Here is a 25,718-nt window from a genome sequence, read left to right as displayed (position 1 = left end):
AACTCAGGGAAAGATGTCAAATCATTCAAAGATCTAGGTATATAATCTTTAAAAAAATAAGTTCTTCTTAACAGTTGCTATGCAGTGAAGTACTCTCCAACCAAAGTAATTTGCCAAAGAGGCAATAATTCACTTTAAAAATTAGCGTGGCTACTTATAAGGAATGCATGTTCTTTTTAAAAGGAATTCTAGGTGTAATATTTTTGCTTTGTTTGTTATGTAGGAGGTGCTCCATTAAAAGTTACTGTTAAAAATGATAAAAATCAACACAACTTCATCTGTGCTTTGAACTCCAATGGACCTAAACCTGACTGGTTTCCAGGGCAGAACACTGATTAAGCAATGAGCTTCTGAGGCTCATTTTAAGACCAGTATCAATCACTAGTAATTCCATATGTTATTTAATTACTTTCTTTTATTATATCAATGTAAATATATTTTATATTAGTAGTATATTAATATTTCAACATATTTTATTGTGGATCCAACTTTGATTGAGAAATCACAGACACAGATTTAGAATTTTACTAATAATTTAGTCCAGACCAACATTCTAAGAAGCCTTTGGACAAAAGGAAATAACTGTTTCACAGCATCTTTTGCCTTTTAACTGCTGTAACTTTGATAAATCAGCAAATACTTTAGTCATTCTCTTCTTAGGAATAATTCCAACAGCAACTTCTCATATCACACATAGTTAAATGGTAAAACTCTGTGCTGGGGGTTGTTGTAAAATATGAATGTTAAGGAAGTGAACTAATTATAGAAAAACCCCATACAACCAACACCTCTGGTTCAGGATGTCATTTAACTATTATTCACATAGAATTAGGAAAGCATTTTGTAGAATTATTTCTACAGCCTGCCCTGTTCTTACCCACTTTGCTTTGCATTTGCTGTGGGCCAAAAAATACAAAATACTGGGCTATGAGGACTTTTAATCTCACATGGTGCAGTCATCCTTAATGTCTAAAGACAACTGCTGAATGATTTCCTCCCTTGATCTGTAAACTGAACTTTATTTGTTTCTGTGAATATGTATTAGGAGAAATTTAAGCTTTTCATTTATCTCAGATAAGTCATATTTCACCAGCTGAAAGTAATCCAAGGTCCCAAATCTCTGTCATGCATCTTAATTTGGTCTGGGAGAGGCTTGGACATTTTTCTTTATATATGGAGGAGAACTAGATTTTCACTGTTAATTTACCATTATATAGTTAGTCAAATTTTGTCTGTTTTTTTCCTAGTAACTCCTTTCATTAGAGAGTACACTGAGCCCAGAAATATCTGTACCACTCCTTCTGTGTAGTTTTAAAACCGCTTGGAGGGTAAAAAGGCACTGCTTTAACCTATAGGGGCTATTTACTGTCACAGATGTTGAATTTTATCTAGTTCAATCTAAATCTAATTTGCTTTTAAATTCCCAAATCAATCCTGAATGAGATATTTTAAATCAAAAGTAGTGTCATTGTTACTCAGTCAAAAGATAACTCAAATTTTTCTCCTGACATATTGTAAATAGTAATTGCAAGTTCTTTACCCTGAAAATTTCTGGATAATCTAGTCTGGACACCAACACCAGGCTTTTAGGAGCAAATACTTCTGCAGGCTGAATTAAACCAGACTCCTCTTCACCTTCAATTTCTTTCGTTCCCTTGAAAACAGAAACACTTCAATTAATAAGCAGGAAGAAAACTCAAACCATAATCTTTACCAGAAGTCAACATTTCTCAGAGCTTCAGAAAAGTACTGCATTATTTGAAACTGGCAACAAAATCAAGTAACAGGAGCACACTCCAATGGTTGCCTGAACACCCCAAAGCTTCTAGCTGTAATTCACTTTATTGAAACTCCTCAGGGAAGTCATGCACCAATGTGCCTAAAATACAGAAGACAGCAGTTTAACAGGACACTGCTTCCCATTAAATAAAATCCCTGTTGCACATTTTAGATAGTGAAGTGGATCACAGAACAGGATCCTTCCACATCAAAGTGTTAGCTGATTTTACAATCTCCAAATACAGAGATCATGCATTTCACAACAGAATGTTTGGTTGTCCTCCCCATATTAATATAATTCAGTTTCTTATATTAATATAATATTAATATATTATTACATATTATTATATATTATATTATATAATATCACATCATGTTATATACCATATAGAATATATTATATTTCATATATTATTTTATATATTATTATATTAATATAATTAATATAATTCAGTTAGCTCCCCACTAACATTACAGCTGAAATTATCTGTAATGTCATCTCTGGCCTGACCTAGTAAATTTGGAATTTAAAGAAATTTCTTTCTTCTGAAACCAGAAAACTGGTTCAGATTTCCCAAAAAATTCCCTCACACTTAGGAACCACTAAGGTTAGAGGAAAAAAAAAAGAGAGATAACAGCACAATGCAGATAAATTTGAAGTTATTCATGATATTGTGCAATTGGCTATAATTTTCTTGCCAGAACTTATTCAATCACAAATAGTTTGTTATTATTCATAGCCAAAACTGAAGATGTCACTAAATATTTTCATTTCTAAAATTCCATAAATTCTTTGAGAAATTAAGTTTTCAGATGACAGAATGTCCTTCCTTTCCAGTTTCTGCAAGTAATTCTCTCCAACCCCGCACCACCCACCAAATTTCTTTTATTTGTTCCTCTGACCAAGCATTCTTCCAAGCAAAAATCACTACATTATCTTAATTAGGAACACGAGAAAAATTACATCCATTTTCATATGACAACATGAAATATCTGCCTTCTATTTCTGTCCCATTACTACTCATCATTTCAGTTTCTTAAAAAAAAACCAACATTTCTCTTAAATGGGAGAAATCTGATAAAAATGCTCTTAAATGCCAGGAATGCTGCAAATTCATGAGCTTTATTTCACAACCTCAATTCAGAATGTACAGTTTCTTTAGGCAAATGCTAACCCAAAATTCAACATTTAAGTTAAAATTATGTAAAAAGTGAGTACTTTGGTTTTGATCAGAATAGCTTGGTAACACTTTCACACCAAAATAAAACCAGATGATTCAACAATATGGACACACATGGGCAAACACTTGGCTTTGTACATTAAATTCTACCTAAATGTCAAGCAATGCATTCACTTTGCCTGTGCTTAGTCAAGTTTGCATCTTATTTCCAAGATAAAATTGTGATTCACAAATTCATGGAGAAACACAGTAACTCAACAGTCACACATCCAGCACAGGTTCATTAATTCCCATCATTTTAATGCTGACAGGGAGAGCTTTTACAGGAATTACAGTCCCCTCCCTCTACCCACCCCGCCCCCCAAATCCCCAAGTTTTTTAATTATCAGAAGTTTGCTGTATCAACCATTCTAAAGAGCAAGTATGAGTTCTAGGTATAAAGACAACAGTTTCTGGATATCTGACGAATTGTGGACTCTGACATTAGGAAAAATGAAATTAAAACACATTCCACATTCCTAAAGGCAAGGGAATATGGAAGCTCCTCCATATTCACATGGTATTAAAATAATGAAACCTCAGGGTGCACAGACAAGGAGGAGCTTTCCACATAAGACCTTTCTCATAAAATCCACACAACTTCTGATCAAGTCTTGAATTAATTCATAATTAGATTTAAAGCTTTCAGGGCACGACAGCAGCACAATACTGACTGATAAAGCATTTATACTCTTAAACCACGCTCTCCTGCTTCATAAAAGATTTACAGAAAAATGCAATGTGACTGCTGTGGTTCTTCCCCAGCTCAACATTCTGACAGCTACACAGGCACATTATTAGGAGTCACTAGACTAAGTAGATAATCATTTCAAACATATGACTTTTAACCTACTTTTCAAGCAAAGTATTAACAGCATAAGCATTCTGTACCAAAAGTAATTACAAAGCAGTAAAGCCACAAATGTGATTCTATTTACACTTCTGGTCAGACACACACACATTTCATATTTTTTTACCTCTTTTCCTATCTAAGGAAAAAAATATTCTCTAATAAAAAACAACAAAATGAAAGAGTTTGTTATGTTGGGATCTTTTTACAATAATTTTTTATTTTATATATGCAGCATTTAGTTTATAACTTAACAAAGAATAAATGGATGGTATGGAAAACTTTGCTAAAAATACATAGATGGAAATATGAATTTAAATTACAGAATCACAGAGCCACAGAATCATTTAGGTTGGAAAAGACCTCTGAGATCACTGAGTTCAGCCTGTGACTGAACACCACCCTGCCAATGAGAACAAAGCACTGAGTGCCATGTCCAGTTTCCTCTTGAGCACCTCCAGGGATGGTGACACCAGCACCTCCCTGGACAGCCCATTCCAGCATCTGATCACCCTTTCTGTGAAGAAATTCCTCCTGATGTCCAACCTGAGCCTCCCCTTGAGGCTGTGTCCTCTCATCCTGTCGCTCACTGCCTGAGAGAAGAGACTGATCCTCACCTGGCTACAACCACCTTTCATGTACTTGTAGGGAGTGGTGAAGTCCCACCAGAGTTTCCTTTTCTCCAGGCTGAACACTCCCAGCTCCCTCAGCAGCTCCTCATCTTGTGCTCCAGACCCTTCCCCAGCTCTGCTGCCCTTCCCTGAATTTGCCTTGGTTAATTAATATTAAAAGAGATTCCTCCTTTTTTTTTTTTCTATTTTTTTTTTTTCTATTTCTCTCTTTTTATTTCTTTGAAATAAGAAAACTTTGAAAACAACTGAATTTAGAAAAATGTAACACTAAAGAGCAAACTAGTGTTCCAGATCCTTAACAATACATTTAGTTTAACAGGTGATAAATCTAAAATCTAAACACATGTGCCTAGAGAAGGCAAATAAATATTTTTTCTTTTTTAACATTCAGTTAATAAAGTTCTGAAAAAGACTTTTCCATGGGCTACAGAATAGGCAACTGAGACTGATTTAACTGTATCAAAGAACTGCATGACCTGTGGTTATACATGATTTCACCATGCTTAAAATATTTGGTCTCTTGTACACTTAGACATGACCAAAGCCCATCAGGGTCCTGTTCCCTGCCTGTCACACCCAGAATCCTCTTTTCTTCTACATCCTGGCTTGGTTTCTAAAGTTATAAGGAGAATATAATTCAGAGATCTGTAAACTATGGCTGACTTACGTCCTTAGAACAGTTTTCCCAAAAAAATTACTGGATATTGCAAACCATCATGAAAACTTGCAACATCACAGTATTGAATGTTAACATTTATGTCACATGAGAGCAAAAAAAAAAGTATAGGAAAAATTAAGATAACCAATTTTAAAACTAACAACAATACTAAATCCTTGAAAAATTAAAATACAATTAAACAAACAATTATTTCTTGTATAGGTAGAACATGGTTGAGGATATGTCATAAGTTTGAACAGAAAAATCTTAACTGGTTTTACAGCAGAGGGTTTGATTTATTTACTTGCTTTCTTTTTTTTTCCCCCCTCTCTTTTTCTGCATTAATAATATTTGATAAACAAACTCAGAAAATGGTGAAACTTCTTTTGAAGGTCATAGGATGCAATTTCATTTTGCTCAATTTGGTTGCTATAGTTATAAAGTGGCCTCTTAAGAGACTGGCCAAAAAATGTGTGTGTGTGTGTTCAGTACACTTAAAGCACACCAATACATATATTTAAACTCAAATGTTTTCATGTATTTTAACAAATGTTCACACCCACATCTACACTGATATTATATATATATATATATATATATAAAATATTTTATATATATTATATTTTTACACATATATATATATGTATAATCTAGTTTCACAGGTTCTTACAAAAATGAGAGTACAGAACTAGAGAGTACATATATTGCAACTGTTGGCCTTCTTCTTTTATAGAAGTAGCCACTGAACATATTTGTGACCTCAAGTGATGGGGTAAATTAAAATATACAATAACCAACCAGTTGAACTAACAGCATCACTCCATAGTTTATGAACTTGTCCAATAAAAGTAGCTGAATTAATAAATGCATAAAACCAGCTTTGATCTCTGACTGATAACAACAGTTTAGAAAAATTAACTGTGATCATCACTGTTTAGCATCACTCTGGTATTTATTTGTTTCCTTGTGTTCAGAAAACAATTTGTTCCTCAGGTTAGCCAAGGGATGTACATGACATTAAGCCCAAACTAGACAAATTCAGTCTTATTATTTAAACATTTTTTAATGATGAAGGTAACTGACAACTGCAGTCACCAGGCATGATGGTCCAAATCCTAGAAAAATATTTAATACCTTCTCAATCATTGTAGTTAAAATTGAATGCTTGTGGGGTTTATAAACATTAGGTAAGGTATTGCTTTGTTTAATCAGTGTCCTTCTGCTCTAAAAATCCCTCTACATCTACAAAAAAGTGTAAATCTGAGCACAGTTTGCAGCATTTTATCAAGTAATGAGGTAAGAGTTTGAAAGCTTGGCATTAGAAGAAAAAGTATTAAATAAATGTAATTATGTTAATAAAATATTGTGTATTTCCCTCAAATAAATGGGAGTCAATTGAGATCAAAATGCTTTCTTAACAGTGAAATGTATATTAAATAAATTAAATATAATATATATAACATAAATAACTACATCATGCATGTAACGAAGAAATAGGTACTTGTAGCCATGAGTTGTTTTAATTTCATTTTCAACCCCAAAAAAAAAATTTGTGGGTTACCTGATGTCTGATAAAGGCTGACCTTACACTCCAAGTTTTCCATCGAGTGGCAATGGACTGTGGAATATCCCTCTGCTTCCCACTCACTTCCATGAAATTACACTGCCTCTAAGTCACAGCTGCCTGACACTGGATGTGTTTCAATGTTGCTTGGGGTAAATCAAGACAAAACCAGACTTTTCATGCGAGTCTCAATTTCTGCTTAAAAAAATGATGGTAAAGCTTCTAAAAGAAAAAGGTGAACTGTTTTGTGCTACTTCAGTGAAAAACTGCTGCTCGTTTAAAGGCAACAGATGTGGCAGCCAAAAAACAAATGAAGCTTTCAAAAACAACTTTACTCATATTAACCTTTATCTTCTTTTATTAAACAGAGATATTAATTGCCATGATCTAGCCTTCAAACTTTAGGGTTTCCTCATGAACTTCTATAAACCTAATTTAGCCACAACAATCGTATTATTTTAAGATGTCAGCTCTGCTTCTAAATATTGACATTTAACTTAAAGATAACCATCTAGCCAAAATCAACATTAGGAACCAAAGTCAATTATGGAAGATCAAAAGGACCTACCAATAAGGTCCAAAAAAATTCTCCCTACTACTGAGTGCAGCATTATCATTTGCTCCATCAACATGCAACTGAATTACAGCACACATGAACCATAGCCACCCTTCTTCTGTCTTTTCACCCCAGTCTTCAGAATCTGGAATGCCAGCTCTGATTCATGTTGAGCAGAGAAATACTAGGCTTAGCCTCATGCTAGAGGGAGGAAAATCAATTTAAACTGAAGTACTAATAGAAAAGTTACAAAACACGAGGCCCTAGGTGTAGCTGTGCTGTTCTGAGGGTGGAAGCTGGCAGGCATTATTTGAAACTTAAAGGAAATCAAATGTTAGCAGAAAGTGAAGTTACAGTTGTGCTTTAATAATTCCTTCACCCTTCGAAAGAGAACAAACATCTCTCATTACAAAAGTTGCACTCTAGTACTTCATTATGTCAAAAACAGTTTGCCCTAATGCAAAATTTTGCATTGAAATGATGCCAAGTTCAGCAAGCCTGTTGTTTTTCTACTAACTGCCCAGCAAAGATTTAGAGACCATGCTCAATTTCTTATTTTAGGAAAAATTATTTGAAGTTTACTTTAGTAATCTTATGCCAATTAGTCATTTGGGACAGATCCCTTTCTCCTCTTGTGACTTGGTCTCTGCTTGTCTTATTTGCAGCCAAATACACGCTTAACTGCTTTATTAACAATCAAAGGCCAAAAAACATTCAGCATCAATTAATTTTATTTACTTGTCAGAGTATATAAATGCATGTATCCAATAAATTCTAACACATGTATGAAAGTTAAAATAAACTAAGCTGACTGCTGCCAGAAGTCAAATCTGCAGCCTGCCTGCAATCTGCTGTACTGAGCTAAAACCACAGGTGAACAGATCTGCTTTGTGGTTTGCCTACGTGCACAGAACCAGACCACTGCAGCTAAACTCATACTGGAAAAAATTAAACCAGCACGAATGCCATTATCTTGATTTAGTTATTTCAAGATGGGGATAATATACTGTGATAATTCACAGCAAGGAGCTTATCAACTAAAAAAGATAAGGATCAAAGACAGAAAATGACATGAAGATCATAAACTTATCAAACAGAGTAAACTCAAGTTTTTATGACAGGTCAGCTTATTCACTCCCTATGTACCACTGACACTTCAGAGTATTAAATGTGACAAGAAAGAGTTTCCAATGCACCTTCCAGCATTACAAAAAATTCACACCACCACAATCTATTACATGTTCACCATTTAATATACCTCACTTTGAAAACCTCCAGAAGGTGTTGATACAGATTATCAGATAAAAACACTGAAAGCACTTTGGAACCAAAGGAACCTCACAGCTTTGCACATTTCAGTGCAGCTTTCCAGCCATAGTGACTCTCTGGAATAGGCAACTGGATGTGCCAGCCCCAGAGGATCTGGGAAGTCCAAGGTGATGCCTCTGAGCTGACCTGCAAATGTTGAAATCCAAGGGGGCAATAATCAATAGCATTGAATAACTGCTTTTAATGTGTTAACCTTACCACAGAGGAATGGGAAAGAACTGCAGGCTCTTAGCAAGAGCTATGCATAAGCAAACATCATTTCAGAGCTTCAAGTTTACTAAACCTTTCTGAATTTTTCCAAAGGCAGCTGACTTGGTCCATGAATTCCCCCCTTTCTAACTTTACACACCTAAACTAAGGTGAGAAAACTGCAGTCTGTTTTGCAGACTACAAAATGCATGCAGAACAAATGGCAAAGCTCAAATCTAAAAACACTGTAATTCACACCCTGTTTTAACTCACCATAATGTTTTTTTAAAATAATACAGAACGGCATATGTAGACACACACCAAGGCAAAATATTACACACAGAGATTGTTTTGGTTAATTAGAACATAGTTAATCCCTTTGAATGGGGAAATGTATTGAATTGATGAATGCTGAATTTGTATCACACTATTGTTTGAAAGTCAGCTGAATCTGATCTCTGCTGACAAAGAAATGCCTCCACTTAAAAGATAGCATCTCCTTGTGAGCTGAACTTGGGGCCTCTGTTCAACAACACAGGAGTTAAGAGGACAAGGTGACCTTTCCCCAGCACAGGTTTTTGTACCCTGCAAAAGCATGAGTTCAGCTTGGGGATGTGTGTGCAAATGCATGAGCCAGGGGATGAACTGGGCAGGAGAAATCATTTGCTGGAGTTATTAAGATGGAAATATGATTTCCTCTGTACAACCATTCTCAACTTTAAATTTGGTTCCAAAGAGGACGTTAAATGTATAAAAGGACATTAAAATACAGGTCTGTTTCATATATAGAAAATCATCTGCAACCTGGCCTTTACACCAGAATAAAAAGGAAATAAAGTATTACTTAAATCTCTAAATGATGTCAAAACAGCCATTTTTCAGTAGATTCAGAAAGATGATGATGCAACATACTAAACATCACTTTTAAAATTGGGGCTTTTTTTACACAAAATGTGCTTTGGGGCATTGACTATACGAAGAAATTTTCAGAATAAAATAAGCATTTGCAATACTAACAAAAAATTATTAAACTTCATTTTAGGAAGAACATGCTCATCTAATATCCAAAGGGGGGTGAGATTTCCCACACAGGTACAGCTGAACTGAGTGTTCTCACCCTCTGGTAAAACCCAAACATCAGTGACTCATTGAGCAGCATATGCTTTAGCACAGCAGGATCACCAACTCTCCCGTCCAAGCTGAAAAATTGTAACTTTATGAAGCACAATCATTCTGTTGGCAGTTCTCCCCTTGACTCAGGAAATATCTGTGAATGTTGTGAATCTGCCATTTTATGGTTTGGGATTTTTACAAGTTCTTTTTCCTCTTTTTGCAGGGGAGGGCAGAGAGAGGAAGGGAATGTAAATGGCAGGAAACAGGAGAGCTGTGAATTATTACTTATGTCCATTTTCCAGAGTGATATATTTAATCCTATATTTGTGATCACATTTTAACACACATACTCTTGACACAACACACAAGAATGAGACAATCTTGTAATAAGATTGTTACAAACAAATGTTTGGGGTGTTGTGCTGATCTCACTGAGCAGATTTTCTGTAATGCAAGAAATGCAGTTGCACAGGCTCAATTGCTGGCATAAATCATCCTCTAATTTGTTGATGGTGGGGTTGGGAAGAGAGGGCAAATTTCTTTCCAAGTGCAAAGCAATGTACAAATTGACCATTATGTTCCTAAATTATCTGAGTCAACATTTTTTAAAAAAGATTCTATCTGTGGTGCTCTTCCAAACATTGTTAATACAAATTCTAACTGAGTAACTGGTAAGAAGCACAGCTGAGGTCACCAGAAGTATCTGCTGAGTCAAAAGTATTAAATCAAGTCCTTGTCTGCTAAGTGGTAACATGCAGAAATTGCTGTTAGAAATAAGAACCCCATTTTAGCAAACTGTGTACGCCACACAGAACTAAACTGATTAATGTATGCATGTATATGTATACAAATGTATACTGTTTGGGGTTTTTTTGATGACTAATAAAGCTACAAGCATACAGAAACTGAGTTTTATGGGTGAATTCTATAGATGTAAGTTATGGTTCTTCTGAACATCCTTTGGCTGCTCAACAGCTTCTGGCTTCAGCTGTCAGAAAAATAAGTAGACTTTTTCTTTTTTGGCTGATAGGACAAGGTTTTTTCCAAATCAATGATATTTCAAGTGTATTTCAAACCTGTGAGGTTTGAAGTCCACAGAAGCAATCAAAATGCAGCAATGGGAACATCACACACCTCCACATCCTCCCAAGCCCCCCAACCAACTTTCAAGGCACTGCGAGAGGAAGGGAAATAGAGATGTTTTGATTTACTCTCCCAATTCCTGCAGATACATGGAAGTGAATGAGGCACCCATTACTGTTTGCTAGAGTATCTGAAAAGCACCTTAAGCCAGACAGAAACCTGGCTAAAGCCAAGCATGTGCTGGAAACACGAGAAGCTGGAAGGAGAAACCAGTGCAGTATCTCAGATTTGTTTACACTCATGTAGGAACTTGAGGTGGGAGAGAAACCTTGCACTCAGAACTGCTCTGCAACATACCCAAGATGCCTCTAAATGACAGCAGCTTTATCCCTGTGAATTGAACTGCCCTCTAGTAGTGTGTACCCACAATCCAATTTATTCTACTGTTAAACTCAAACTTTCTAATGCTTCATTTTAAACCCAGATGAGGAACATATCCTTGTTTAGCTTTAGCAGATGTTACTGGGACAAACGAGTGAGACCAGCATCCTAAACCAGAACAATTCATGAAGGACTCCATGGCAAAGCTGTATCACCTGAAATCACACAGCATCAAGTGAGTTCCATTCCCCTACTTAATGGAGTGTGTTCATCTTACTTGTACCTACAGATATGGAATATTAATCAGATTAAAGTTAACAACAATCTTTTTTTATATCACACCATTTTGAGAGCTGATTGCTAATCAAACTGACCAGCACCCATGCAGATAATAAATTCTAGGTTAGTCAGAACTGCAAAAATGCAAAGGATGATTCACAGATGCCACCAAAGAAAACAACATTCTATTTTCTGTCCAGGGATAAGAAGTTGAAAATAGGCCATCAGCTGATTGATTACCAGAGCCTATGCCTTCCTCTGGAAAACTTACAACATGCAACTGCCAAGAGACTAAACTGAATCCAGGACTTTCAGAGATAGCAGAGAGGATACTTTTTTCCTGTAGACTGTGTAGTTTTTACAGCTATATTAATCTTGCACCCCAGGTTATCATGGCACCACTTACGTAATCCATCTGAGTACAAACTCCTGACACTTCTGGTAGCACTTATTTACAAATGATCCTGTAACAAACAAGTGAAGCAGATCTGAAGGGAACCAAAACAACAGAACCAAAACAACAGAAGTCTTCTTGACTTGAGTCTTCTCTTGAGTTGTCTCAGACTCAACTGTGTCCAAAGGGTTTGTATTATTATGCAGAAGGCTCCAAAAAGGTTTGATGGCTCTCTTGTAGCATTCACAGACTGAGAAATGAGTTTGTTTTCGATTCCCAGTTTAAATAACCACAGAAACTTCCAAGTGGTTGATTCCATTTTTTATTTTTTTATTTTTTGTGAAGATGATTCTGCCAAGCCAAATATCTCATCTGCTGCTCTGGCTGAATTCCAACCAGTCTCATGTATCAGCAAAGTTTACCTGGTGAAGGCTACTGGGAAAGATGTGGTTCTGTGGGGTTATTTTTGAAATTTAATCTTCCTTTTGTCTCAGTAAGTTAAATCATTAATTTAAGGAAAAATTGAACAGTGTGCAAAGTACTGTCTAGATTTCATTTCAAGTCCTGGGCACTACATTTCATAGATTGTTTAATTAAGCATGCATCTGAATGATTAAATCAGTATTACTGTCATAGCCCACTGCTCCATGAGCTTAGGTTTCATTACAGATTGTACATGTGCTGAATTCTTGTCCAGTGACCAAGTAACAGGGCACATTCAATTATTCTCTTTGGGTTTCAGAAAGAAACAGGAAGTTTGGCTATAAACAATGCAGTCATAGAATAAATTTCACCACAGCAAGTTCATCTGAAAAATATGCATTCTTTACAACACAGCCAGGAATGGCATTATGAGAACCAACATCCTGCTGCATTCAGTTTTTTATTGTTTTTTACTATGGGTTATTTTGTATTAATATTTAAGCAATATAAGAAAAAAACCCTTGTAGTTAATACTGGATGTTTTGTGATGAGCATTACTTCAAAGATGTGCATAGAGAATCAAAAGCAGCTGCTAGAAACCACAGGATAAATAACAAGTTTGCTAAATTTAGTTTATGTTATGAAATACATAGAGTGGAGGAAGACTCAGCCATTGTAAATTTTTATCAGCTGGGAAAGAATTACTGTAATATATGTCACTCTTTACTTATAAGGGAAATGTGACAGACATTAAATTTTTAAGAAGAATCTGTCAGTTGATCAGTACTAAATTTTAAGAATAAAATATATGTAATATTGGGGTACATTTCTGCTTTCAAATTCTTCTAAAAGTCCACAAAAACATCCAACTAAACTGTAGCACTAATGAAATGAGAATGACCATTATTCTCTGGCTTCCAACTGTGCCCAGAAAAAAACACACCATTATTATTATTATTATTATTATTATTATTATTATTATTATTATTACTACTACTACTACAACACATCTTTCAATTATTCCACAAACAGGGTAACCTTTTAACTCCAGTATTAAATGAACAGAGTACTCTTGAAGTATTAAAAACATTTTCTTAAAATAATCAATAATGATACAGTTCTTCACTAGAAGAACAAGAAATTACTTTACTCAGCTATTTAGTTAACTAATTCCATTATAGTGCCAAGGTTTGACTTATTTTTTAAATTTTCATGTAGGAAAGAAGATATTTCAAAACATAGCAATGGCAGTCTGCAATTACAGATTGGATTAGGTTTTCCCTAGGTTCTGGACTCTAAAGATTTCAATTATTAAGTCACAGCAGATATTCTGTGAAGCACTTTACATCAAGTGGGAAACAAATTGCCTATTTTTGAAAGATTGAGGTTGCCAAGAATTAAAAACAAACAGTGCCAAGTAGCTGACACCTCAAATCTGACCCAACTAAAAACGGAATAATTATTCCATCAGCTTTTAAAATCTTGCCAATAAATGCACTTACAGAAATATGGATGTACACTACAGCATCCTTGTGCACATTTGCTCTGACAGAGCAGGCCAGCAGAGGGAGCAGAAGTTAATAAACCTTTTCCTAGAACAAGGCTGAGACTCATCCATGCTATGTCAAAGACGAAAGGAAATGAAAGAAACACCATATTGCTTATCCCATCTGTAAAGAAAAATGTGGAGGAGAAAAAGAAATTCTATGATGTGTTTTTGACTGGTGTTTTGTCGTTGTTGTTGTTGTTTTGTTTCAAAGCAGATGAAAACTTCAAACACACAAAAAAGTGCATCAAGCTCACCTTTTGGAAAAATACATGGATTTCTGTATCCAGAAAAGGAGAGAAAAATGCACCCTTAGCAGGAACAGCAAAATTGTCCATTATGACACTGATCCATTTGTTGAAGGCACTTCTTCCTGCATTTTTGTTTCTTACTGTAAATCTCTTACCTGCAGGTTAATCTCTGCTTCATAGAAAGTTAAGCAGGAGCAGTAGTGCCTCTCTGAGTCTATGTCAGTCAAAACCACCACGAAGAACGTTGGCTGTTTTCTCTCTTTTGAAAGCTGCCATCCTCCAGGCTGGCAAAACTAAGGGAGCAAACAGAAAGACACAGGTAAGCAGTGACACCAACTGTTTTCAGAAATATTAAAAATATTTCAACATTATCAAGGATCACTTTCTTTAAACTGACCACATGCAGGGTTGCAAAATTTGAAGAAAATGGGGAAAAACCTAATATGACTTGAACTTGGTAAGACTGAGATAAATTTAGCTCTATAAACATCAAGGGAGAGAATAAACACTGTGAAAAGAAAATGTATTCCTCTAAATACAGTCAGTATTCAAGAGCATCTTTGCAGTGTTGAACAGGAAATAACAGGAATAAATTGACACATGAAGCAGATTTCATTTGGATAAAAGGTTAGAATCTGAAGCTAAAATTCTTGTGTCTTAAAATATCTCTACATTTTTAATTTCTTCACTTATTTCACCAATAATTTATCTAATCAAATATAGATATATATCGCTTGCCTCTACTTGCAAAATTGTCCAATACTCACTCCTAAAAAGAATATTAAAGAACAGTATTTTTCACCTATTTATTGATTACTTCTGTGAACTTCATTGTAAACATCTGAAATTTTACAAGCAGTATGAACAGAGAACTAGAGCTCAACAGCAAAGTGGAAACTGTGAGGGCTTTTTTCCTTTTTAAATGAATACTGTCCGATGGAAAAGTATGCTGAAATTCAAGAATCAGTTTGCTGAAGATACCTGAGATGGCTTTTATGGAATATTGTACCCCTCCTTTCTTTTTTTGAAGGCTAAAGTCACATCCACTAAAAAATCACAAGTACATTTTTAAGAGCAAAATTATAAACCTAGAATTTAGACAAAAAAAAGCAATAACCCTTATATGTATTAAAAGTAATAACAATGATAAAAAACCCACAATAAATTCCTAGAATTGTTAAACAATGCAGATACCAAAGGAACCAAACAGATAGGTTAAAATCTCAAGTTTCCAGAATTGCTTCATTCCTCTAGACAGATGCTAAAGACGGAAAGAGTACAAAGAGTAAGTTGTAAACAAACATTTTCTACAGATTCATCTTCAGAACCTCTACAATAAAAGCTGGGTAGTCTTAGGTGAACAGCAGTTAAAACTCTGTCACTGATATACAGTTTCTTTTATGATCCTGGGAAAATCTTTAAAACCAAAGTTTTCTCATGTTACATTCTTCAAATTCTAGATAGTCAGCTCAACACTTGTGAGTCTGTATCCTTAGAAGTGCTAAGCACTCCCTTCTACATCTGAGAATAACTGCTCTGAACATCAAAAAGCACTCTGTGAAAAGACATCCTCGTCATTCCAAGTTAAGCATCCAGTATTAGTCAATGGTTTTGATAATACTGGCCTAATCTCCTTTTGTTTTTCATCCCATGTCAGTTAAAAATAAGAAGATACTGCTATTAATCTTGCAGGACTGCTATAAAGATAATGTAATATGATCAATATATACAGACACTATAACAAAAACATCATTAAAAAGTTTGACAATAAAAAATCATTAAGAGCTCTCTTTGAATTGCAGAGTTTGAAGGGTGTCTGTGAATAAATGAAGCCTGGAATCCACAGTTCAACAAGATAACCCCCAAAACTGTGAATTGCTCCTTGTTCAACAAATATGAACCAAAATGCAAAGAATGCAGCAAGAGCCTAATAATAAATAAAACCTTTCCATGATATGCCATTAAAACCATATTATTCATAGAAGGTAGGTCAAATTAAGGCTGTTCATGCAGCTCAGGCTTCCTAAGGTCCAAACTCTCAAGTTTACAGTCTTAACACTCCTTCAGATCTGCCAAGTCCAGTTCTAACAGGAGCTCCTTGCTGCTGCCACTGCCTTTCAGCTTTACAAGGATGCCCCATCCCACACCTGGAAACAACAATCTCCCAGATTTTTGAGAGTCTAGAATTCCTGGACAAAGCACCACACTGCCCATTCCAAACCCTATCCCCTACTAAAGGCACAGAAGCACTTTGGTATTGTTTAAAAACAATTCTTTTTATTGTAAAAATGCATTATTAGCAGGTCTGCTGCCTAAAATTTATACCAACATCTGCCCTGTAGACTGGGAAATGCAAAAGGAAATCCAACAGCTAAATTTTTAACTACCAGAGGAGACTCTGGATCTGACAATAGCAATCTCTCCACCTGTGCATGTCTAAAACCTACTCATGTCACAGGTGAGAATTCTCCCCAATTTCAAGGAGATCCTGTGTATAAAACATGCTTTCTAGATTTAAGTTTTTACTAGACAACAACAATTAGTGATTGCTGAGGAAAACAGCTGAAGTAGAGTACATCCACTGGCTACACAGAGAGTCTGTGTTTTCAAATAAACTAGAAGGAATTTATAAATAAAGAGATTGAGGATAAAGACAACAGGCTCCTCCAAGAGATTAAACAATGACTGTTTCACAGTTTCCTTAAAATAAGGTAATAAATATTAGTGCAATATTTGAAATGTGAGCAACATTGGGAAGAACTTTCCAAATTAGTATAAATGCAAGTTACCCTCCAGCATGATTACCAGCACTCTCTGGCTACTAAGAACAGAAAAATGTTTCCTTACCAAACCAGATGCTTTACCAAAACAGACAAAAACACCACTGTGAATATAATCCAAAGGTCATGTGGCTTCTCCAGCAAACAAGAAAAACCCCCGAAGTTTAAGAACCAACACGCTTTCATATTGTTTCACTTATTTGCCAGAATTCTTGGAAGCAGACTACAACTTCTGTCAAAGGCAGTGAAAATAAGAATGAAATAGATTGTCCAACTTACAATTTATAAGAATAAGATCCTAATGCTGAGCGAGTGCTTCAAACAGACTCCATGTTACAAGTGACTGCCTTCTAAAATTTGCTGCAGATATGTATAAATTCCACTGGAGAATATACAACACATCTTATACTGGAGGTGCTGAAATTACACTTTATGCATTGTTTGTAACTGCAGGTGCCCACTGAAGCAAAGAACTTTCTCTTAATTTTTCCCACAAATGCTTTCAGACTAAAAAAGTAACCAGACAGATTTTAAAATGACGCATGGTGTTTTAAACCAGTGTAACTGGGTTTTTTGCCCTCAAAATATTAGTATGTCATCACCACAAGCCTTCTTGCTAAAGTCTAGACATGACTGATCAATGTTTAAAAGTGACATTTCTTTCTTCTGATTTTTATAAGCTAAACACATCATCTTTTCTTGATTCATAGATTTGTTCCCGCCCTCTAACCTAGAGCCACAGCTGTAGTGCTACTGCCTGCCTTGTCCATCTCTATTAAAATAAATTGTTTGCATAAATCAGCATATTCCCTAGATTTACTGTATACAGCTTTGGTGTCCAGAATCCTAGGACATCCTGAATGGGGAGGGACAGGTCATGGAGTAGATCCTCCTGAGTGCCCTCACTTGAAAAAGGACATTGAGACGCTGAAGTGTATCCAAAGATGGGCTTGATCACCCAGTGGCTTGAGGTCATGGCAACTTCCCCAAGGAACACTTTAAAGTCTGTTGCAAAATTGAAGAAAATGTTGAAATTGTCTCAATTTCTATTAAAACAATGAAGGATTTAGAATTTCTAGGAAGGAGGCTTGCTGGTTACTGTGAATATGAAGATTAAATATTATCATGATAATGAATAGCAATTATAAAGTGTTCAAGTTTCATTAAAGATGAATTTTAATCCTCTCTAACCTTACCATGGCAAAACTGTAATATCCATGTCTCAGAAATTTGATCAGAAATGACCCAGCTGCTGAACTGGACTTTAGAAATTCATCATTTTCTTCTGTGCTTGCAGCCCAAGCACAACCAAGTCTGCAACAAAAACTCAAATCAATATTCTAGTTGGGTCTGTGTAGCCACAGACTGCTCTCTCTGCACTTTACATTGTTTTCTGTATCAATGATCTGGTCAGCTTTCCATCAGAAATCCACCACCTCTGATGGCATGACCGAGGTAGAAAGGGGAAAAAGCTTGTTCAGAAAGTTTACAACATGAAACATTCTTTGCAAATCATCCTTTGAACGCATTTTGTGAAGGGTTTACACAAAACAATACAAGGTCTGTGATGTACCATTACAGAATCCTGCACTTGAGTAATTCACTTGAGTAAAAAATATATTTAAGATATATTCTCACACTGTACTTTTTTCTTCAAAAATATATTTGTGCACTTGTTCCTTGTCAAATAAAATCCAAAGCTATCTAGGATGCACATAACATAGAAAACACTTCAACTCCCTTGACAAGACTTGAGTTAAAAGATCCCAAAATTATTTTAAAGTTTGTAACATCTGACAGAGATACTTTCCTTTCTAGTTCAACTCTTTCACCGAACATTGACTTCTCCCTTGAATGGCTCTGGGCACAAAGACTCATTTTATTAAGCCTGCTTCTGTAGGCCCAAACTAGTCAAGTAACTGTGCTTTGTTTTTAACATGTGTCATCATCAGCTTTCCTGCAAACCTCCCTAAAAATAAAGAACCATGTTCTGGACATTGTGTGAAGGAAGTTTGTTCCATCTGGACTTGCATGACCTAGCACCAGCTGCTGAGTATTTCACCACTTCTCCGTTCATTTATGTATGGAATTTTGGCAAAGGGAATTTTCTTTCTCAGATGCATACCTCTGCTTAACACAAAACAATTACAATGCTCACTGGCAAGATAAAAAAAACAATGTTATGAAGCTGTAAATATGAAGAAATGCTTGGAGCTTTTGGATATTTCTGGATGTAAACAGAACACAAAATATAGACTGAATTTTGTAAGAGCCTCCTGCCTTTCAATATCTTGTATCTAAGAAACCATGTATTTATCCTTATCCTGGTCTAAAATAAAACCAGGGCACATAAAGTACACTCCAAATTATTTCCAGGTATAAACCCATTTCCAGTGCTGCAGAATATTCTGGTGATCAACTGGAAACAATTACACTCACAAAGAAAACAGTAGCTTTTAATCCTAAAGCTCTAAAGAAATAGAAAATAAAGACCTTTTTAAAATTTCTACCTTGGAATGAACTGAAATGCAGCATTCTCCAAGAGGAACCTTTACATAATCAGCTTGTGGCACCTGTGAACTGTGCTGCCTGTGAATTATATATATTATAGGTGAATAATCCTATAATAATAGAATAATTCTCTCTTTGCCTGGAACAGACTGCCCAGGTATTGAGGACATTTCCACCTCAGCTCCTCACTCAAACACTTAAAGCCATGTAAAAACAGACAGTTTTTAAGAAACACTTCCCCTTGGAGGAAAGATCCTCAACCACATTCTTGAGCTCCCTAAGGTTGAAAGTTGCTGAAAGATCTCTCAATGGCACTAATCCTGCACAAGTGACAGACGAGGTATTCTCTAATTGGAGCTGCAGATTAAAGTGCTCCTCAATAACCAGATGCTCAAGTTTGTCACAGAGACCCTGCAGCAAAGTTTAAGCAAGAAAGCTTAAAATATGTGGGAACATCTCAATTAAAACCAGTAAATTCATCCTCTAAAGTCAAAGACAGAGGAGTCTTTTTCTGAAGTTCATAAAGGTTAACCTCCCCCACACACCAGTAAATAGATAATCCTGGGTGCACACCTACACACGCACTTGGACAAAAAAAATCAGTTTCAAGTTCATTGCTTTGTCTTTTTAAAACCTCCTAACACTGTGTAATTATAAACACCTTTCCTCAATGAGCTGCTGTAATGAAAACTCAAATTTGTAAATAGCATTTGTGCAGCAACTGTACTCCTAGTTCATTTTCTGAAAAAAAACCCCAATTGAACTGGCTTTTCTAAAGAAAACTACACCCACTGGAAAACAGTTTCTTCTTGTGTTTTCAGAACACATAGTATTGCCATTCCAGTGGCTTATTTAAAACAATAACAACAACAACAAAACTCTGTCAAATACTCTTCGGACCATTTCTGAACAAAACCAGGCTAGACTACAGAAATGGTGATTTATGAGTAAGTACTTCAAGCTAATGCCTTTATTTCAGAAATATCAATAATGACAATGAATGGGGTTTTCTTCACAAAACAAACTTCCAACATCTCTATTCTAATGAAGTTTAGTAAAAATGTGGAATTGGCGGGCTTGTGCAAATAATTTTTTATTTTTTTAGCCTATTTAAACAGTGGTCCATCCTGTTGTTTTCAGCCAAGTGTTATCAAGATAATCTTACAGAAATTTAAAAATTTTGAGACCCTTGGATCCAGAAATCTCTTCTTACCACACCCACCCACAGTAAAACCCAACACTGTGCTCTGGGCTGCCTCAGGTAAAGTGAGCAAGATAGCTGTGGACAACAACCAGGAATTCTCAGATGTGCATCAGTGTGGCAACCAAATTTCCACACATTTGGTGTCTTTAATCACATACTTTACACCAGAGAATTTTTGGTACTTTTATATTTAAAAAACATACATTTAAAACTCCATCAAAGAGTTAAGAAGTCATAAATTTAAACTTGGGTCTTGCAACTGAACTTCAGGAACACAGGGCCTGCCTTCAGAATTTCTTTTACAAAGCAATCCTTGCTGGTCAGCAAGAATTGCTGCCAATGGTACCACTGGTCAAAGGAATAAGAGGAGTCTGGAAATTAATTGTTCAACATCATCATCAAAGCAGAAAAGACAATTACAACGCAGCAATAAATCCAAGTAAGACATGACCTTAGCAATTTATACTTCAGTCACAGGTTAGTGAATACAGAATACAGTTCTAGTGATGCACTGTGTTTTGTTATAGCCAAAAAGACAGTATGGAAGGAGAATTTCTGATATTTAGAATACTCAAAGAAGAACTATCAGAGCATAATGCTATCAAAGAAAATTATTCCTTGTATTAAATGCTTGTGTTTTAATTTTCATCATGCAGTAGATGAAGAAGCATCTGTCTTCCTCTAAACCTTTTCAACAACCATTTTTCAAGAATCGCTTTGAAAATGCATTGTGATGCTACAACAGAATTAATTCATTTGGGAAGAAGTTTTGGCTTGCTTTTTGGTTTTGGAGCTTGGTTTTATTCCTAATTTTAATGACCCCATACCTTCTAAAAGATCTGTAGTCATCTAAGGTAGACAAGCCTAGCAATACAGTTTTCATTTAAAAACATAATTGAGCATTTCATACACAATTATCAGTGAAGCATGAAATATTAAATTTGCCTAATGCACTCTTTTTCCTCCTCTCTCTCCTTCCTTTTTTCTTTGTCTCTTTTGGCAGTAATAGCATTGTGCTACAACAGCAGCCATAAATGTTTCCCAGTCTTCAGTGATTTCCCAACTCATTTACTAGATAAACTAACTTTAAAATATAAACTAACTTTAAAATACATACAGCATATGCAATTATTGCATTGGTTGAATGTCCAAAAAAGAATATATAGCAGGGTAATTAACATGCATCGCTCAGCAATTCCAGCTGGCACACAGTAAGCTATTTACACAAACATAAATTTTGATTTATGTTAATGATTAATACTACTCCAGACAACTCAGGTCAACATTCTATAAAATACTACCATAATACACAAAGTCCTCATTACCTCATTTTTATAATTCACACCTGCACAATCAGATATTAAACCACACTGTTAACACCACACTATAGTTTGGAGATTGTCTGTTGCTCTCCAGCAATCGTAAAAAAAAGCACGAGCAGCCTTGTGCTAAGATATGTTTGGATTTTTGTATCCATCATCCTGTAACTCCTTAGAATATATACACCAGAGATGGGTTCAAGTCTCAACACTCAGAAAAAAGCACCTGGGTGTTGGGGGCAGTGTGTGTAAGCACGTGGCAGTGCAGTGTACGCTGGAAAGAACACTGATGTGACCTGACAGAGGCCCAGCGACTGAGAGACCTGGGATTGCTGCAGCAAAATTGACTTAAGAGATTCAAGAGAGATGCCAACAGCCTCAAGATGACAGACTACAGAGCAGGAAGTCTTGAAACAGACAAATTAATTTGATGTCAGAATTTGCTCTTAAAATACCAGAAATTCAACTGGAACATATACTTGTGGACCAAACCACAAAAAGGGTAATACATGCCTAAAATCCCTGGAAAAAAAAAAAAAAATGCTCATTGCAAAGTGATAACCAATTTCTTTTTGAAATATATCCCTTCACAATGCAAGTGGGGAATGGTTTGGCACTTGCCCAGCCCAGCAGGAGCCCTGTAGCCACATCAGTGGTGGAAGGTGTGAAGGGAGAGCGCTCCCAGCTCACATCCCGAAACTTCCACCTTGTGACATGCAGCCATTCCCAGCGTGGCACTGCCTGCTCACCTCCAGCCTCAGATCCACAGAGATGCAAAGGACAGACAAGCTTCCTGCACCAAAAGCTTGACTCAGCTAGGAGGAGTTAAATTAAAAATAAACAAAGGAAACTATAGAAAGGGCAGTACATTGCTGGTCTGTTAATTTTGGGAATTTAACAATACTTCTTATATGAGTCATATTATTGTTTCCCACTTAAGGTCACAATTGATTTCCCCTTTTGCAGGTGTGAGTTTCTACAAGGAAACAGAAGAGCAAGTACATAAACATAGAAAAATTAAATGTGACTAAAACTCTCACAAAGAAACATTTACATAAATGAAAGACTAGGCTGGGAGCTAAAATAAAAAATACCAAACAACTGGATTGCAGCATGAACATATCCCACCAATGAAGTTCTGTACCCTGGCTGCTACTACTGAATTCTGCATTTCCACAGTACTAATTAAGAAAAATATGGAACGTATTTCCTGTCAGCATTCTCACCAGGAACACAGCGAAATACATAACATGAAAAGACAGCTGAAAAGTTTGGTGCTTTCCACTGAGTTTCAGTTTCCTGTGCAGAAAACTGGGATCAACAACATGAGAAACACTTGTCCTCTCTTCCCTCAACACTGGGGCCTGTATTATATATTGTCGTATAACCAATGGGCACTAGCGCTGGCCTGCACTACAGGATATCTCTCACGGCTGCGGTAAGAGAGCGTGTCTGCCAAAAGCCTCACTGTAAACAAAAAGGCTTTGTGCCACTGCAGATGCTTCCATGTGCACAGCTGGCATGCCAGGAAACAGCTACTTGGAGCAAGAGACTATTTCCTCCAGGTAGGCTTGCTGAATTTAGCAGTTTCTGCTCTATGAGAGTCCAAAACTCATCGGAATGAAGCTTGAGAGAGGCTTGGTGCTGAGGAAGTTTGTGCTGCTAAGCTCCTATCTATTCATGGTAGCCACTTTTCCTCCCTTCTGGCAGCTCTGCAGTGTACCCCATGTTTGGATGACATGCTAAACTGCAGTTCTGCACAATCACCACAGCTTGCATGCTCTCTGTTCTCCACCACATGGCAATTAAAACAGAGCATCACCAGTTTTTATGGGGGGCAGATTTCTGTTGAAAGATGTTACTGGAATAATAATAATAATAATAATAATAATTAAAAAAAAAATTAGAAGTGAAAATGTGAGCACCTCTGATAAAAGTCGGTATTTTCAAACAAATTGGCTCAAGTAATTTGCATGCAGCAGAAAAGAACTGAGGAGTTCTTCACCACTAAACTCAGTATTCCAAAAGGAGGAATTCCCAGAGGCCCAGACACCAAACACATAATTTTTATGCTTTAAGAAGGTAAAAAAGAATGTCCATAGGAAATTACTGACTAGTTCAGCACAACAGACAACTCAGGGAAATTAACAGAAGGTAAGTTAAAGCTGTATCAGAGCCAAAATCAAGATACAAACAGAACGATCACTGATATGTTTCTGTCAAAAACAAGGCATTAAAATGATTTCTTGGGGATAGGGTAATAGCAGTACAATGCAGCTAATAAAAACAGTCATAACCACGTAAGTGTACCTGGATGTATTTTTTCTTTCTTAAAAGCGATTTGATGCTTTGTGGCAATTATATTTTAAAAACACATTCCATAGATTAAAGACAAGCCTGCTGAGGGACCAGAAAAGATAACCCATCTTTGTTACCAGAGACACACATCAATGAAGTCACCTCTACTGAAGAAGCATTATCTAATACCCAACCCTGCTCCCAGCTAAAAAGCCTCATCCTGTCCCATGTGTCCTAACTGGGCAGACACAGAACTGCCAAAAAAATCACTTTGGAACATGGTGTAGAGAATACAAAAGAGAGTTTTCCAAGTAAGACAAAAAAAGCCCCAACACTCATGCTGGAAAACAAGTGTCATACCATGAGTTTAAAAGAGCTCAGCTTTTGGAGTCACTGCAGAGAGTTGAGAAACACATTATAGCGTGGTTATTTGTAGATAAGGTGTTTGCTAGTAAGAGGATTTCAGGTAAGTGTTCAGAATTCATTCCCATAAAAATTCAAATCTCAAAATTAGATCACATACTCTAGTCAGTGAAGGGGATGGAAAACAGAGTCAGGTTATCAGGGTAAGAATTATGGTCCCCTCAGCTGCAGCTGGAGTCCTTCAAGTAAAATTGAACAGCTTTTGGAAGAGATTATTTTGTGCATGTGTGTCGGCACAAGTCAGTTGAGACCGATGTGGGACCTGGAAATCTGTACATGAATCCTCTTGTTCTTAAACTTCCAGGGGCTGAACGTGCTCGTAACACTTGAAGATTTACATTATTATACAGCTATAATCAGATCTCACACTTCAGAGCTTCAACCATTCAAGCATAGAGATTCAGACAGCATTTCCACCTGGATACCTAATTGGACATCCAAGTTTTTGCGAGAGCCAGTGGCAGCCATCCAGCACTTCATGGGGCTGGCAGGTACTTACAGAGAAGTCTGGCTGGCCTGTCTTGTTTATGTGACTATAAACTGCATGCCAAATCAAGGGCTGAGATGGAATTTTCTACCAAATCAAGCTGAGAGGCTTTCAGGGATTTACTTTACTTGTTTGTTTTCCTTTGTAGCATATGGCACGTTAGCATCATCAGTGTAATCAACTCCCTTATGCTCAGGAGATGCTCTGGTTTCATCCTAATCTCAAGAACACTATCAAATTGGAGAGGACTGAAACTAGCTGGAATAACTAGAATTGTTGGACATTGTATCACAAATCAGTGGTGCTAATTAATGTACTCTGGTCAGACTAAATAAACTGATGTATCACATATGGTCTCCTCCGTGAAGCCAAAAAGAGGGGGAAAAGGTTTTTAAAAATAAACTGAAATGTTTTAAAAAGAAAGCAAACTTCATTGCTTGTGTGCAACA

The 25,718-nt window shown here is 36.2% G+C and overlaps 1 protein-coding gene across 7 annotated transcripts in view; it reads right to left on the bottom strand.

Annotated features, from left to right (window-relative positions):
* The window catches only part of SBF2 (SET binding factor 2), a 230,046-nt gene that overhangs the window by 115,667 nt on the left and 88,661 nt on the right, over positions 1 to 25,718 (bottom strand). For all 7 annotated transcript variants that reach the window (XM_086894739.1, XM_086894741.1, XM_086894740.1 and 4 more), the window contains exons 3-4: positions 14,403 to 14,540; positions 1,541 to 1,654 (exon numbers count right to left, since the gene is read on the bottom strand). In XM_086894739.1, coding sequence (XP_086750865.1) covers positions 1,541 to 1,654; positions 14,403 to 14,540 — 252 coding nt within the window. The remainder of the gene's footprint in view (positions 1 to 1,540; positions 1,655 to 14,402; positions 14,541 to 25,718) is intronic.

The sequence above is a fragment of the Cyanistes caeruleus genome, chromosome 6 (assembly GCF_971803275.1).
Source record: "Cyanistes caeruleus chromosome 6, bCyaCae1.hap1.1, whole genome shotgun sequence".
In the NCBI taxonomy this organism is placed as follows: Eukaryota; Metazoa; Chordata; class Aves; order Passeriformes; family Paridae; genus Cyanistes; species Cyanistes caeruleus.
This window is presented reverse-complemented; position numbering and strand designations above follow the sequence as displayed.